The sequence below is a fragment of the Neolamprologus multifasciatus genome, chromosome 7 (genome assembly GCF_963576455.1).
Source record: "Neolamprologus multifasciatus chromosome 7, fNeoMul1.2, whole genome shotgun sequence".
Classification (NCBI taxonomy): domain Eukaryota; kingdom Metazoa; phylum Chordata; class Actinopteri; order Cichliformes; family Cichlidae; genus Neolamprologus; species Neolamprologus multifasciatus.
In genome coordinates, this window is record NC_140445.1 from 66,725,870 (window position 1) to 66,741,839 (window position 15,970).

Here is a 15,970-nt window from a genome sequence, read left to right on the forward strand (position 1 = left end):
GCGCTGCAGATACTTAACCAAAGTCACAGCACATATTGGTTGCTATTTAAAATGTGGACATTAATGTGGTTCGCTCTCGCGCTGTCCTTGCAGGTCTATTTAAAGGCCCCTATGATCCTGAACGGCGTGTGTGTGATCTGGAAAGGCTGGATCGACCTACAAAGGCTGGATGGGATGGGATATCTGGAGTACGATGATGAAAGGGCACAGGTATCAGCAGCTCTACTTTTTACTCAAATCTTTTCCTCGCCAGGAAACCAACTACGATCTTTCTTTGTTGTCGTTTGTGCTCGCAGCACGAGGACGCTCTGGCTCAGGCCGCGTTCGAAGAGGCTCGACGCAGGACGAGAGACTTTGAGGACAGAGAGCGATCGCACAGAGAGGATCTAGAGGTGAGAGACGAGGGATCGCCAACTATTTATAGACTTTATCTTGAAATCTTTCTCAGTCTTGCAAAGCCAGTGCCAAATGAGTCTGTTGTGGTGAACAAAACAAAAAACCTCTCTGCAGTAGTTTCAGTCATGCTGGCCTCTCAGTGATGCTACAGTAGCAGTGCAGTGAACACAAACTGCAGCTCTGGAAGTCGCAACAAAGCTTGACGTGTAATTATTTTTTACGGTGCATTTTAGTGTGAAAAAGAGAATTAAAAGGCAAAAAGGCTCCTTTTTATGTTACAGACTGGCTTTGCAGGACTGCACAGAGCAAACAGCATCACCAGCACAGCTTGCTTGTAGTGCACTTTCTTGTTTGCAACTCTGAAAATGATTTTGATCCTCTGCTGAATTTTCTCACAGATGCTTTCAGACGCTGAAAGTAGAAAAGTATCAAAGTGCATTAAAAGTAGAAAAGTATTAAGAGTGTAAAATATATCTGCAGCATCAAATTTGTAGCATCGCTTTCCTTGCTTAGTGCTTGGGGTTGTGTGATGTGTGCTTGTGTTCTGTAATTATTGTTCTTTTTCTTTAAAGATTATTTCTGTAGTTTGAACCGTAGGTTTAGTGCATGATCAGTTCGGCGGTAATCCTAATCTGATAATTGATCTGACTTGATATTCATGAACTATTGAATGACTACAGTTTTGTCAGGTTTCCCAAAAGCCTCAGAAGGGAAAGTAGTTTGCTCGTTTTGTGCATTCCTTTGAGTTTAATTGATGCAAACTTGGCAAAACAAGGTGATGTGTTCATTTTAGCAGTTCAAATGTGACCTTTGACCTGCACGTAGACGGTATAAACTGTAGGTTTGAAATTTGAAAGTGTCCCAAAAATTCATTGCTTGAGACAAACTCACTTTCCCAGCAAGGCTTTGGGGAGATCAGTGGCATCCTTCCCAAGTTGACGCCCTCCGAATGAACCCAAATTGTTTATTTTTTAGGACCCTGTGGTTTCTAAAATCTGGGACTGATGACACACAGACAGCCAGCAGAAAAGAACAGGGTCTGTGTCCTTCATTTCTCACCATCTATCACACTGTCATGCACTAAACCACCTCGTGTGTGTGCGTGCATGTGTGTGTGTGTCCACAGTTTCATTTGTGTATTCTTGTTTTTGTCCATTAATGTCTGTGTGTGTCTCTCAGCACCTGCAGCATTTTCTATGTTTTTATTTCCACACCGTACGTGTGTGTGTGTGTTCATGTGCATGCTCTGCAATGAATTTTATTCCTATAATTTTACTGTGTTTGCTTGAATGGTGTGAGAGACTCGGTGAGCACATGTTTCAGAGCTAGTCTGCAGAGACACGCAGCCGGCTCAGCTGCAGAAATGAAAGAAAAGAGGCTGAACGTCATCGTGTGAAACAGAAAGAAAGATTTGATCCAGGTTTTATGTGACTGAGCTCGTGGCTTCCCCGAGGCTGCGGCAGAAAAAGGAAACCTTGTGTCGCTCCCTAAACCAGTAGAAGCACCATCACTAGCTTCTTTAACACGATGTATAAACGCGTTGGTTTCCATATTTAAAATGTTTTGGACACATCGGCAATCAGAGGATGGAAACGGCTCCACTGTACAGTAAAGTGATCGCACGTGAAGGTCATGTTACTAAAACGCACGTTTGAGACGGAGCACATCAGTACATTGTTGCTATTATTATCAATATATGTGAATCATAACGTATAAAGCTTAGCTTCATACATATGGAGATCAAAATAATATAAATCAATAATAAAATGATAATAGCTCATGGCTATCTAAAAGCCCCACAGATGATTTTACAACAAGTCATTTCAATTCTTGTTTCCAAAAGAATCTTTGTAGAGTTGCTATGAACAGCAGCCACAGCGCTGTGAGCTTTGTGTTGTTTTCTCTGGGTGTGCCCGACGAGTGTTGCTGAATAGCTGCACAGATTCAGCCTCTGCATTTCTGTGGTCTGAACTCCACCTCTCCATCTGTCTCTCTTTCTCTGTAACTCTCTGTGTCTCGTTAGCTGGTGATCGAGTTATCTCGCTGTCCTGTCTGAGCTTCAAAGGCAAAGTTAATTTCTTCTTCTCTCCGACAGAAGAGAAAGAAAAAAACGAGCTGAGGCAAAATTCTCGTTTCTTTCCTTTTTTGTCAAAATAGAAATGGGAGTGAAATGTGATTGTTTCACCTGCACTGCAAAACACACGATGATAAGAAGATCAGGCAGATTAGTAAGTTAAGAAAATTATGTTCCAACTTTGAGTTGAGAAGTTTTCAAATAGATCAGCAGCAAAACGTTGATGTCTTTTTTCTGCTGTGAATGCTGATTGAATATAAAAGACCAGTCGTTTTGGCCGACACCACATTTTTCATCCAAACGCAGCAATATTCCAGTTACTCAAGGTCAAAGGGTGCCTGTCACAATGATGGATGTATAAGCAATACATGCAATACTGCATGCATACACACACGTGGTTTGTTTAGCTATCCCTGTGAGTACATTCATATAAATAATGCATCGGCTCGCCCTTTGCTGCTCCTGCACAAATAATATTATTTTACACATGCGCCGTCCAAACACTCAGTCCTCACCAGGGTTTTAATAGTTTTGCAATTTTCATTAGTTTTTATTTTTATTTAGTTTTGACTTCAGATTCAATTTTATATCAGTTTTAATTAGTTTTTACCAATTGTTTGCTAGTTTAGTTTAGTTTTTATTTTTTTGAAAATCCTTAGTTTCAGTTTAGTTTTGATTAGTTTCAGTTATAGTTTTAGTTGTGTTTGCAATAATTAAGTGTAACAAAATCCCAGTTTCATCATATCAGTCATTCTGCTCATCCTTGGGTATGTTGCTATTCCAGCTACCATACTGCACCCTGGACAGGTCGCCTGTCTGTCGCAGGGCTAACACGCAGAGACAGACAACTCACATTCCCACCTATGGGTTCTTTAAATAAATAAATAAAGGCAGATGAACAACCATTGATACCAGGCAACTATAAAATGTATATCTCGCAGCAGATGGCCGCCCCTCCCTGAGCCTGGTTCTGCCGGAGGTTTCTTCCTGTTAAAAGGGAGTTTTTCCTTCCCACTGTCGCCAAAGTGCTGCTCATAGGGGGTCATATGATTGTTGGGCTTTTCTCTGTATCTATGAAGCGCCTTGAGGCGACATTTGTTGTGATTTGGCGCTATATAAATAAAATTGAATTGAATTGAATTGAATTGAATTGGACCCAATGAGACTATTAACTCTCGCAGCACCGGGTGTTCGTAATTTTGGTTCAAGTGAATTGATAAACTTTTTGAAGGTAATTGACTCACACAGTTGTGTAGATATCCCCGTCCTGTTGTCTCGGGATGCATCACGCTGCCTTGCCTGGGGTTAGCTTCTGTTTTCTGGGGATGAGGGTTGAGTGTGCTCCCTTACCTTCTCAAGCTAAGCTAGGTTAGCCTTCTTGTGTGAGCTTTTCAAGTGCACTTTAAGGTTTGTGGGATTTTTTTCCCTTTAGAAACGTCCCTCATAATTTGTCTGTTTCCACTACAAGACACTTGCTTTATCCAAAACACAGTCATATTCAAAGTAATCCCAAACTGGACTCTGGCTCCCGACTTTTCCTGACATGATTCTGCGCGTGGACGGAGCAGCAACACAGACGACTCGACTAACGTGCTGCCACCTGCTGGCATAATGAGACACAGCAAGAACAAAATCTGGAAACTAAACTTCATTTTCACCCTTGACTCTTGTATGACACGCACACATCAATGAAAACTAAACACATTTTTGCTATAAATTCAGTTAATTTTAGTTAGTTTTGTGAACACTCATTACAGTTTTAGTTAGTTTTCCTTTTTTTGTTTTTATTTTTATTTCCGTTAACAAAAATGTTTTTTCACTTCTAGTTTTCATTATTTCGTTAGTTTTCGTTAACGATAATAATCTTGGTGCTGACGTCTGTTTGAGTGAATCGATCGGAGCTCTGACACTTTGGATGTACTGGACGTTCTAATTGAAACGTGGGAATCGGGATCCTGTGAAATCCTGATGCACGCTGATCCATCTCCCAGTCCGGTTACATTATGTGATAAAATGAGCTAATGTACAGCAGACTAATGGGACGAGAGCAGGAACGCCACAGAACTCGCCTGACAAACATCCGGTCCTCTTCCCTGCACAAATGTGATTTTCCAAAATATAAACGCGCTGCCAAAAACCCCACGCTTAGCTGTTGCTGTCCAGGTGGTTGTGTGTTTGTGATTGTGTTCACTGATGTGAGGGACAGTGCTGCTGTTTCAGATCAGTTCAAACAGAATTTAGTTTCAAAAGCAGAGTGAATCGAGAGAGGCTGCCTTCGAGCACACGCCAACCAAAAGCCTCTTTATGCACTCGGCCTGTTTAGCCGGGTGAGTGATAGCAAAATCCTAAACATGCGATCATGCACATCTGTTGCACCGCCCTCAGTGAAAGCCTCTATTCTCACTTTAAGGCAAACCTACACCCGACGTGTGAAAATGTGACGGCTGGCCGAGGGTCCGCTTCGCTACCATGTCCTCACGTCAGCGGTTTAAACTCAATCGGGTCCTCACTAGGATAGCTAGACAAGCGCATCCACACACAGCCACACGTGCACGCCAAGAGCAGAGAGATTCGGTGGTGAATGATGAGCTGCCACTAAAAGCATTAATATATCATTAGTATTGATTGCCATCAGACCCCCTGCTTTGACTTACACACACACAAATACTGTACAGGCACACGTGCACAAACTCGCAGATACAGCACATTTGCTCCAAGTTTATCAAGACACACACACACAAACACGCACGTGTGCACGCTTGACACACTATTGAGTTGTGGTTAAGCAGCCTATAGTGGTACAGAAGGCTCGCATCTTTACGTGGATCGATACAGAGAGCTCTTCTGGCCTCGTGATTACTGAGGACCACTCCCTTCTGCAGAGAAACACTCGCTCAAGCTCTCGCTGTCTGATTACAATCTTGCTCGTTTCCTGAGATTTTGGATAAACGAAGGTGTGTTTAGTCACATAATTAACTGCTACGTGCTGTTAATGTTGGAGGGAACAGTTTGTTTTTCATTTTTCAGTTTGACCACTGAGAACACAGAGCAGCAACATGTGCTCAGCCAAATAATGTGAGCACCAAAACAAAAGTCTTCTTCCTCATCACATACACGTAAACAAGCATCACGTCATTCCCGGTGCTCTTCGTTTTGTGATCTGATAATTGTCCAAGATCCCAGAGCAGATTCAGTGAGAGCATTTCTGAAAATGACCTTTGCTTCATAGCAGTAACTATGATTGTAACTGGTTTTTAACTACCAACAAGCAGGCACTGGAAACAAGTTGCATCACAACTCTGTAAGTAAACAGCTGGCCAAGTAAACACAAATAGTTACATTATGTGCTCCGTTGTTAAAGGTGCTTATTATTCTTAATGTTTTACATCATCTTGCATCTAAAACACGAGTCATGATGGTTTATCTGTAATAGCGATCGAGTTCAACCCAAACTTTTTGCCTCAGTATCCCAGTTTTCTTTGGGTTTCTCCGATTGGCTCTGAAAAAAGCGACAGAATAATCCAATATGACATTTTCTGGGGAGTACTTACGCACATGGCACAGATGGTGCTGTGTGATCAATTAACTCAGCTTTGATTCAAGTCAGTCTAAACGAGCCGCGCATTAATATTTGATGGCAGCAGCGTTGATAGACCAACAGAAAGCTTTCCAGAGGAGACTGACAGGGCCTGGAGTCAGTCTGGCTAAGAGGAGTTAAAATGGTAGCATGACATAGTGTGTGTGTGTGTGTGTGTGTGTGTGTGTGTGTGTGTGTGTGTGTGTGTGTGTGTGTGTGTGTGTGTGTGTGTGCATGTGACTGCGTGTATGTTGCTATTATCGTGAGTCACTGAGATGACACAAACTACATTCCACTTGAACTAAGCAACCCCTTTACTATCTCTGTCTGCATTTCTGTCTGCTCTGCTCTCTGCTTCACCTCTCCCCCTTCTTGCTCTCAGTTGACCCCTGCTAAACTCCCCCAGCTATCACTTCAATGTAAACCTACAACCACAGGTTTTTTTGTTTTTACACCAAGAGACCATGCTACGGCGCAACAAACACGCGGTGACATATTTTTAAAGGCCTCGTCTCTCGTTTCTGCTGGTGACCCAATAATCTGCTTTGTTAGTGTGTTTGTCTGCGTCAGCCAGTTTATCTCTCTGCCTGCCTGTCTGCCAGTTACCTCAACTAAAATATCAACATCGGTAAAGTGCATAAACAGCAGCACAGTCGTGCTGTAATGAAGCTCTCTGAGTACCTCTAATGGCAGTTTGGGGTATTGCAACTTTCTTTTGTTGAGTCTTTTCAACATAGAAATCAGACTCTGTAAAGATTCTTACCTCAGGTGAAGCTGGGCATGTTTGCTGTAGCCATGGTGCTGGGGGCAGGTCAGAGGTGGCCATATTTGGACGAGAGAGGCTGAGTTATCAGATAACGTTAGCGAGCTGCAATCATAGACTGTATGGGTCCAGTATGCAGACACGGCTTGTAATTAGTGCTACATAAAACACTATTATAAGTTAATTGGAGCCTCTGGCATGTCACTGCATTAGATCAGCGGCCCCCAACCCCCGGGCCTCGGACCGGTACCGGTCCGTGAGTCGTCTGGTATCGGGCCACGAGAGTTGAGGCTCAGATGTGAAATATATGGTTTTCAGGGTTTTCAGCGTTATTTTGTTATCGTTTTTATCGTTTACTCGGTTTTCCTGGGTCTTTTCACGTGTGTTATGAATAAATCTTCTTTTTTTCGGTACCGGTACTAGTTTTATTTTGTTGTATTTATCCGCGACACCTTAAAGGCCGGTCCATGAAAATATTGTCGGGCATAAACCGGTCCGTGGTGCAAAAAAGGTTGGAGACCGCTGCATTAGATGATTGCATAAATCACCAACAACACAAATGTTTACAGCGATGAAGGTGAACTCCTAACGTTAAGCCTTAATTAAGTGTTAAAGAAGATTTATAAAGGTGGTTGTAGTGAAAGGCTGTAAATATGTTTACTTCTGTTTTAATCTGGGAGTCTGTGGGCATTGGCATTATTTTGGAGTTCGCCCCAGACTGGAGAAATCTGTACTTAATTTATTGTCTTTTTTCTCTCTCATCCCTTCCTTGTCATCTCTTTCCTCCTGTCGTCTGAACATTCTCTTTCCCCCTCTTCCATCCTTTTATCCCTCTCTCTCACCAGTCCAGACGACAGCAGGACCCCAGCCCTGGCTCAAACATGGCCAACGCTGACATGGAACACAAGATGCGCTGAGGAGGAGGAGGAGGAAGTTATGCAAGGAGGAAGAGTCGAGAACCCGTGCCGGCTGTCCATTCACTTTCAATGCAATCAAATGAAAAAGAGTTGAATGAAACTGCAGTTGTAGATCAGTTGTTTCTAATGATGAAGGTTTCGCGTGATCATTTCTACATGCGACTCGTTTTGTTGTTTTCAATATTTGAATGTAGATGAAAATTGATTGAATTGAAAGTGAATAAAAACCCTCGAAAAAAGGGCAGAGGACACAGCGGACCTGGGCAAAAAGTAGTTATATGAATATTTAAATGTTGAACACGAGCAGTTAATGTTACAGGATATTGTAGATGTGACACGGATGTCATTCAGATTCAAAAGCTTTAATATTTTTTGTCCAGGTCTGAAAGAAAAGCGATGGATAGGGCTAGTTTTGCATACCAAAATGTATTTTCTATTACTATTACTGTTAAAATAGAGCAAGAGTGGTTGTCAGAGGGCTTTAATGTCATTACAGGGGAGGGAGGGCAGAAGCTGAAGGAAGCAGTTAAAGAGTTTGTTGTGGCCTGAGGTCACAGCTTACCAGCATCAAAGGTGTTGGAAAACATTTAAATAATTAAAAAAAAGGTTTCTGCATTGTTCAGTGTTGTGCAACACTTAATATTTGTTAGCATGCCCTTGTTTACCCCGACTATACCTAGCTCACGTCCTAAAGCCTGCTGTTTTCTGAGACCAAAGTTCACTTTGCTGGAAAGGGGAGGGAGGGGGGGGGGCGGCAGGGTGGGAATAAAAGAAGAGGGAAACTTTTTTTTTTTTTAAGATAATTTTGCCAGGCTCTAGGGTTTAACAGCATTTGCTGTACTGTAATGTTAATTATCTATGAAAACATCACTATCATAAGATACCTGTGACGGTGAAATAACAGGTAGCAACAATCTGAAGGTAAGACAACAACAAATGTGCTACAGTATCAGTGGCTCGGGAAGCAACTGGGAAAACTGTGTTTTTCTGGAGAGGGTTGGTCAGTCCGTGTGTCTTCTGTCTTCCAAGGGTTTGATTGATGGTGATACAATCAGTCTTGGTCTTTCTTTAGATGCATGAAACCAAACGCAGGCCTGCCTCTGCTCGTTGTTGTTCCCCACGTGGCCCGTCTATCATCAGAGCAAGTCGTTAGTGATTCAAAACTATGTCATCAAAGTGCTCATCCCAGCAGGAGCACACCCGGAAAGACACAAAGGATCTGTGTCCTTATAGGACTTTTCAGATTTTCAAACCAAATGTCGCCTGTATGAACGACTTTTTTAAAAATCTAATGAATCAGATGTATCTCCGAAATCTGGGATTTTTTCTTCTTCTATTGGTTCATAAAAGATATATTATATATATTGGAGACATGTGGTTTTCATCAGTGAGCGTCTGTCTGATCCATAACAGTTATATAACCCATCCATCCAGATCTGTCACCCAGAGATTCCTCATCAGAAAAGGACAATAAAACCTAAATGCAGTCTAGCATCCCGTGTCCTGTTACAGCGTGACGATGTTTTTTGTTTGTTTTGTTATCATTTTTGTTTGTGTGAAAGTCATGATGTTTACTTTTTATATTACTTCTCACTTCTGTATATGTACTCGCTTTTGTTCAGCTTTCAGCTTTCTTATGAAGCAGCAGCGGCTGCTGTAGGCTTTTCCAGAAATTTGGGATGTTTGAGGACTTTGATGGATTTATTTTCCACATGTTCTTTTATTAATGTTATTATTTTATTGCATTTGTTGTTATTTTATTTTAGTTTTTTTTTTTTAAATCCACTTCCTGGGTTAAATACATTGACTGTGGATTAACTTATGTCCTGTTACCAGGCAACATATTTTTTTATTTTTTGCAGCTGAAAGTTTATTTCAGTTTCCAATGTATTTTAAATTTAGTACAGTCAACGGTTTCATTATAATTATTATAACCAAGAAAACTCTTTGTTCCTGCCTTTCTTTCTTCTCATTGTTAGCAGTTGTGTCGAGATTGACATAAAATTAGAAAACTCTTGTTTTTGTACATTTAAAGCCACGTTTGTAACATTTTACATGATGTTTTGAAGTAATGTTGTTGCTAAGAAATGATAGTTTAAATTAAAATAAAAAGAACAAAAATTTAAACTCAAACAACGAAAAGAGACTTGATGAAGTCGTACGTTATTTTTAAGTTAAGGCCTTGGGATCTTAAAATGATGAAGGACTCATTTTTAATCAAAACTTCACAGAGAGTCCATCCTCTGTTTCCCCTTGCTTCAGGTAAAACAAAAAAATACATTCTGGTTTTCAGATATACAAGAAAGGATTTAATAACGTTAACCTAAGGTTTTTTTGTCTTCTCTCCCCCCCCCCCCCCCCCCCCCCCCATTGGAGACTATTGAGAGCACAGAGAAATGCTTACCTTAGTCTCCTCATACCCTCCAAAGTCAGCTGACCTTGTGACTCAGTGCTTAATAAGTTCAGGAACGTGGAAAATATATGATCTGTCTGAGGTTACCTTCAGTGGGATAAGTGGTGGATTATGTTGTCTGGGTTTAGCTCGGTGTTATGTTGAAAAGTTGAGACATAGCAATCAGATGCCACTGAAGACTTTGAATAGGCTGAGTGGACGAAGGGACAGAGTGAGGTAATTGAATGTGCATATAAAGCAGGTTGTACCATAAGATGGGGTTAAAGTGATGCTGGTTTGAAGTGTTCATACTTTTACATGAATGCTAGCTGAGGTTTTAATGGGGCTGCAGCCAGTCTGGAAAATTTCAGGATTCAGGAATTTGATTTCATTCAGTGTCAGCGATGGTAAAAATGGAGCATTAATGAACCATTAATGAACCGGTACAGCACAATGAAGGGGTAAGAAGTAGGTGTTAAAAGCAGGTATGAGGCATTTTCAACTAGGTTGTGTTTTTGTAAATTGATAGCATGTGTACCAAATTTGGATAAAGCATTCTGTGATAAATGTGGGATTTCTTCCACATGGTCAAATCTGAAATTATATATCTGTGGATTTTAACAGTGTCCTCAGGTAAAGAAAAATTAGCCAGATAAAGACTGGAACTTCATAACCAAGTCAAAGATTTAGGTTGTATTTAGTGAACCCTCATCAAATTATAAGCACGCCTCAGGTGGAGTCCATCCCTCAGTTTTCTTAATGCAGGCATTAAGGCAGACCATAAAACATTTTTTCTTCTTCTTCTTTTTTTTACCTAAACTGTTTATGTTCTTAGGTGTTTAACTTATTTATACTTACAACAGCTTTGTGATATTTAACAGCTTGGGCATACTTTCAGTTTCTCCTGCCTGCTTGTGGTCTATGTTTCCCTCTCTTTTAGGGTTGAGCTTGTCCTCCCAAAGAAAATATGAGATACTCAATTTAAAATGTTGGATGTTTTTCAGAATAAACCTGTATTAATTCTTTGATTTGTTTATGTCTTTTTTTCAAACTAAATATAGCAGTTGAATGTCTTTGAATCACTAAAACTGGCATGTCAGTTTTTCCCTAGACTATATATGTATATCCATTCAAATCAATTTTATTTACACAGCGCCAAATCATAACAGCAGTCAAGGCACTAAGGTAGACCCTACAATAATACAGACAGAGACGTACCCAACAATCACATGAGCCCCTATGAACAAGCACTTTGGCGACAGTGGGAAGGAAAAACTCTCTTTTAACAGGAAGAAACCTCTGGCAGAACCAGGCTCAGGGAGGGGCGGGGCCATCTGCTGTGATTGGTTGGATCCATCAGATTATTTTCAGCATAGCTCTGCTCTCCTTTACCATGAGCAGTCAGATTACCTTGTAAAATAAACTAAAGTAGGACCTTTTCACTCCACACATTTTAACTTAGCACAGTGCAAAAACACAGTTATTACTAATAATATTAATAATATCCCAATTAGCCTAAGACAGTATAAAAGGAATTACGGAGTTTTACCTTAAATTAGTTTTGTGACAAGTTGTGCAGCTTTTTTGCGTTTATTCCTTTTGAAACAAAATGTTGGAAACTTTGATTTAAAAAGGGGCTGAAATCTCTCTACTGTGTGGATCCCCTAGAACATCTTCCCGGTTGGACATCGCTGGAACACCTCACCCAGGAGGCATCTTAGTAAGATGCCTAAACCACTTCAGCTGGCTCCCTTCAATGGGGAGACGTTACAGCTCTACACTGTGTCCCTCCTGAGTTACTGAAGCCTTTTTTCCATTAGTACCTGCTCCGATCGGCTTAATGCGACTTGAGGCGGTCAGACTGGGCATGACCTGTTTCCCATTACACTAATGTCTGTGGGGCCGTTTTGAATTTCTTGAAGGAGAAAAAAATACATAGAAAAACAAAAAATGTCCTCGTAATTTTCTGCCAGTACATTTTGGGGGTTTTTACGGAAGTTTGACGGAGTTTTCTGTAAATGATAAAACGGAAACTTCTGTAGATTTACAGTATACTCTCTGTACTATTTACGGACATTTCCGTCAGCTATAAATATATTTTCTGTATCATTAACTGATATTTTCCGTTAATAGAAAAATTGAAATTTCTGTTTATATTACTATTTCATAGCACTTCTTTTCAGTGTAACTCATTAAATATGGTTTCTTATATCCTTACACGTACATTTTTATGCAATTACAACCAAGTGCACCATGTGCTCAAAAATTCATAAATTAAAACTTTTTAAATTAATCTGTGCTTAGTACACAACAACACTGGTACAAATAATGTTAGATACTCTTTTATTCTCCTCAACTCAAAAACTATTCTAAGATAGAACAACAGAATCCATCTCGTCATAAAACAGCTGATACATGAACAAAGTAACTCACAAGCTTTCAAATTTGAGCTTTTTTATTTCCTTGAAATCTGTTTGCCCTCATGTAAATGTGTTTACATACATTCATTCAGCTTTGGATTACTTAATATATTATCATGCTGTTTACAACTACATGAATGTACTATTGCTGTGATTTATTACTGTTACTGAAGGTCCGCGGCTCCGAACCGTAGTAAAGGGACCTCTGGCTAATACGTCGGGTTCGTGTCGGGCTCGTAGCTGAAAACTAGCTTTACTTTGTTGTCTGGGTCGACTTTGCTAGCAGAGACAGAGAGAGGCGTTGAAAGGCTGCTCCAACAGAACTTATTGTTTCAGAGGAAAACATGAACAACAGCAACACTTCAAAAAAAGCTCATTTTTCATTCTTTTAGTCACTACCCAAATTCTATAACCATAGATGAGACTAGAAACATGGATCAATTGGTAAATTGGCACTGCAGGGTTCCAATCCATCTGCCAATTTCCCGCTGCCCCTCACCTCATTTGTGAACGAGATCCCTCCACTTGGGGCATTCTGCCCTTTTCCAGCTGAGAACCATGGCCTCAGACTTAGGGGTGCTAATTCTCAGTCCTGATGCTTCACACTTGGCTGTGAATCCTCTGGTGTGAACTGGAGGCCTTCACATGACAAAGCCACATCATCCACAAAAAGAGGCGATTAGATTCTGAGACCACCACAATGGAAGCTTTTTGGACCACTCATCATCAGGCTGTGATCAGTTGAAAGTTTGGCTCCTCTCTTTTCCTCCTCTCTCTCTTCAGTTTGACACCATTTCTCCCGTTCCCGTTTCCCCAGCTCTCTCTTGCTGCCCACATGACTGTTGAAGTGCCTCGCCCCACAGGGGTTTTTGAAACGCTCTTCATCTTGCCACTCAACCACAGCCTTGGGAAAGCCTATCTGTGGCTTTTGCTCCTGGCAACATAGCCCCTAGGATCCCTGGGACACACAAACTCCTCCATCACAATACGTTTGCAATCCACGGAGGGGAAGTATAAAATTATTTTAAAAATAAAGAGCTTTAACCTGCTAAGACCTGAACTCTTCCACAGCAGCATTTTTAATTTCTCTTTGATATTTAGGCTGATTGGGACCTGATGAATGTAAAAACAAAGAATTATCAGAATTTTTTTTTACCTAATTTTTGTTTCTAAGAAAAAAAAAGAGCCACATATGAGGATATTCGTTTAAAATTTCGATAGAACAGTAGCAGCATAATGTCCTCGTATGCGGATATCAGGCCCTTGTAGAGCAAAATTGAGTATTTTGGTCTAAATAACCCAAAATGTGATGTCTACATATGTGAAGGTCCTAGGAGGTTAAGTCAAATCATCTTATTATTATAATATGATTAAATAAATGTAATTTATGATTAATAAAGTATGCTGATTCTGATTCTGAAAAATGACATGGCTACACTTTGCTGACCAGTTAAAGCATTTAGGAAAGTTTGAAGTTAGAGTTAGTCAGTTTCTTAAAAAAACAGTAATAATTTAGCACATGACTGTCTCATAAAGGCACAGTATGCATTCATTTTCAGGGTTTTACTCCTTGAAAATAAAGAAGAAGCTGGATGAAAACCTGCACCAACTTTATTTCCTCTTTGTTCTGAGTAGACCACTAGCCTTCAAATGTAGCATCTACAGGGAACATGAGCATCAGAAGAGTGTTAAATGTTGCTTAATTTAGTTTAGTTTAAATTCAAGTGGCTGATAGGATTAAAAAAAACAAAAAAACAAAACATTCACAGCTCTGGAGGGACAAACAAACGAATGTTTGTGCTTTTATCCACTTTTGATAGTGATGCACGAATCATGGAATCGTTCAATACTCAAGAATCACTTTACTGACTCGTGAATCATGATTCACAAGCCCAACTGACTCACTGACTCATCCCTGTTGCTCTTAGCAAACTAATTTCATTAGCAGAAATATACCTAGGTTATAATTAAAATTGTGTGGAAAAAACAACAGCCAGTTTCTTAACAAAAACATTTCTGCTCTGAACTGGAAGAAAAAACCCTGAGTAGAAAGCTCACATCAAGACAATAGCTCCTCAGTTCACACTAGCATCGCTCTGCTAACATGCTAACAGCACATCTGAGTTACTCCCGTCCAAGGTTATTATCGTTAACAAAAACTAACGAAATAACGAAAACTAGAAGTGAAAAAACATTTTCGTTAACGGAAATAAAAATAAAAACAAAAACAAAAAAAGGAAAACTAACTAAAACTATAATGAGTGTTCACAAAACTAACTAAAATTAACTGAATTTATAGCAAAAATGTGTTTAGTTTTCATTGATGTGTGCGTGTCAGGGAGGAGGGAGGAACATTTCTAAAGGGAAAAAAATCCCACAAACCTTAAAGTGCACTTGAAAAGCTCACACAAGAAGGCTAACCTAGCTTACCTTGAGAAGGTAAGGGAGCACACTCAACCCTCATCCCCAGAAAACAGAAGCTAACCCCAGGCAAGGCAGCGTGATGCATCCCGAGACAACAGGACGGGGATATCTACACAACTGTGTGAGTCAATTACCTTCAAAAAGTTTATCAATTCACTTGAACCAAAATTACGAACACCCGGTGCTGCGAGAGTTAATAGTCTCATTGGGGCCAAGATATACATTTTATAGTTGCCTGGTATCAATGGTTGTTCATCTGCCTTTATTTATTTATTTAAAGAACCCATAGGTGGGAATGTGAGTTGTCTGTCTCTGCGTGTTAGCCCTGCGACAGACAGGCGACCTGTCCAGGGTGCAGTATGGTAGCTGGAATAGCAACATACCCAAGGATGAGCAGAATGACTGATATGATAAAACTGGGATTTTGTTACACTTAATTATTGCAAACACAACTAAAACTATAACTGAAACTAATCAAAACTAAACTGAAACTAAGGATTTTCAAAAAAATAAAAACTAAACTAAACTAGCAAACAATTGGTAAAAACTAATTAAAACTGATATAAAATTGAAAATCTGAAGTCAAAACTAAATAAAAATAAAAACTAATGAAAATTGCAAAACTATTAAAACCCTGCTCCCATCCTGTGCTGAATCGTAGCATGAACGAATTACTCACTCGCCCCCTCCCTCCTGGCTCACAGCTTCTTCTTCTTCTTGGTTGACAGCCAATGTTTAGGAGCATTACCGCCCCCTGGCTCACAGCTCAGCGGACATTTAGATGAGAAAATATATATTTGACACATTTGAGGAAAAAACTAATAAAAAAAAATAAAACCAATGTTCCCTTTAGAAATCTTTTTTTTGCTCTTTTTTGCTCTATAAAAATAGTTCTTTTTCTTTTTCAATCACTCATCTTAGCAGTAGGATTTACATGAAAAGAGAAACAAAGTTTGAGTGAAAATGTACATTTTTTGCACTCTCTGGTCAACTGACTCAGTGACTCA

At 40.0% G+C, this 15,970-nt stretch overlaps 1 protein-coding gene across 4 annotated transcripts in view; it reads left to right on the forward strand.

Moving 5' to 3' along the window:
- The window catches only part of cbfb (core-binding factor subunit beta), a 33,238-nt gene extending 22,091 nt beyond the window's left edge, over window positions 1-11,147 (forward strand). Inside the window, exons 4-7 of one of the 4 annotated variants that reach the window (XM_085167331.1) lie at window positions 94-210; window positions 297-392; window positions 1,372-1,433; window positions 7,656-11,147. In XM_085167331.1, coding sequence (XP_085023457.1) covers window positions 94-210; window positions 297-392; window positions 1,372-1,401 — 243 coding nt within the window. In that variant the 3' untranslated portion in view covers window positions 1,402-1,433; window positions 7,656-11,147. The remainder of the gene's footprint in view (window positions 1-93; window positions 211-296; window positions 393-1,371; window positions 1,434-7,655) is intronic. The other 3 variants (XM_085167332.1, XM_085167330.1, XM_085167328.1) reach the window with 3 other exon arrangements.
- Window positions 11,148-15,970: the final 4,823 nt, after the last annotated feature.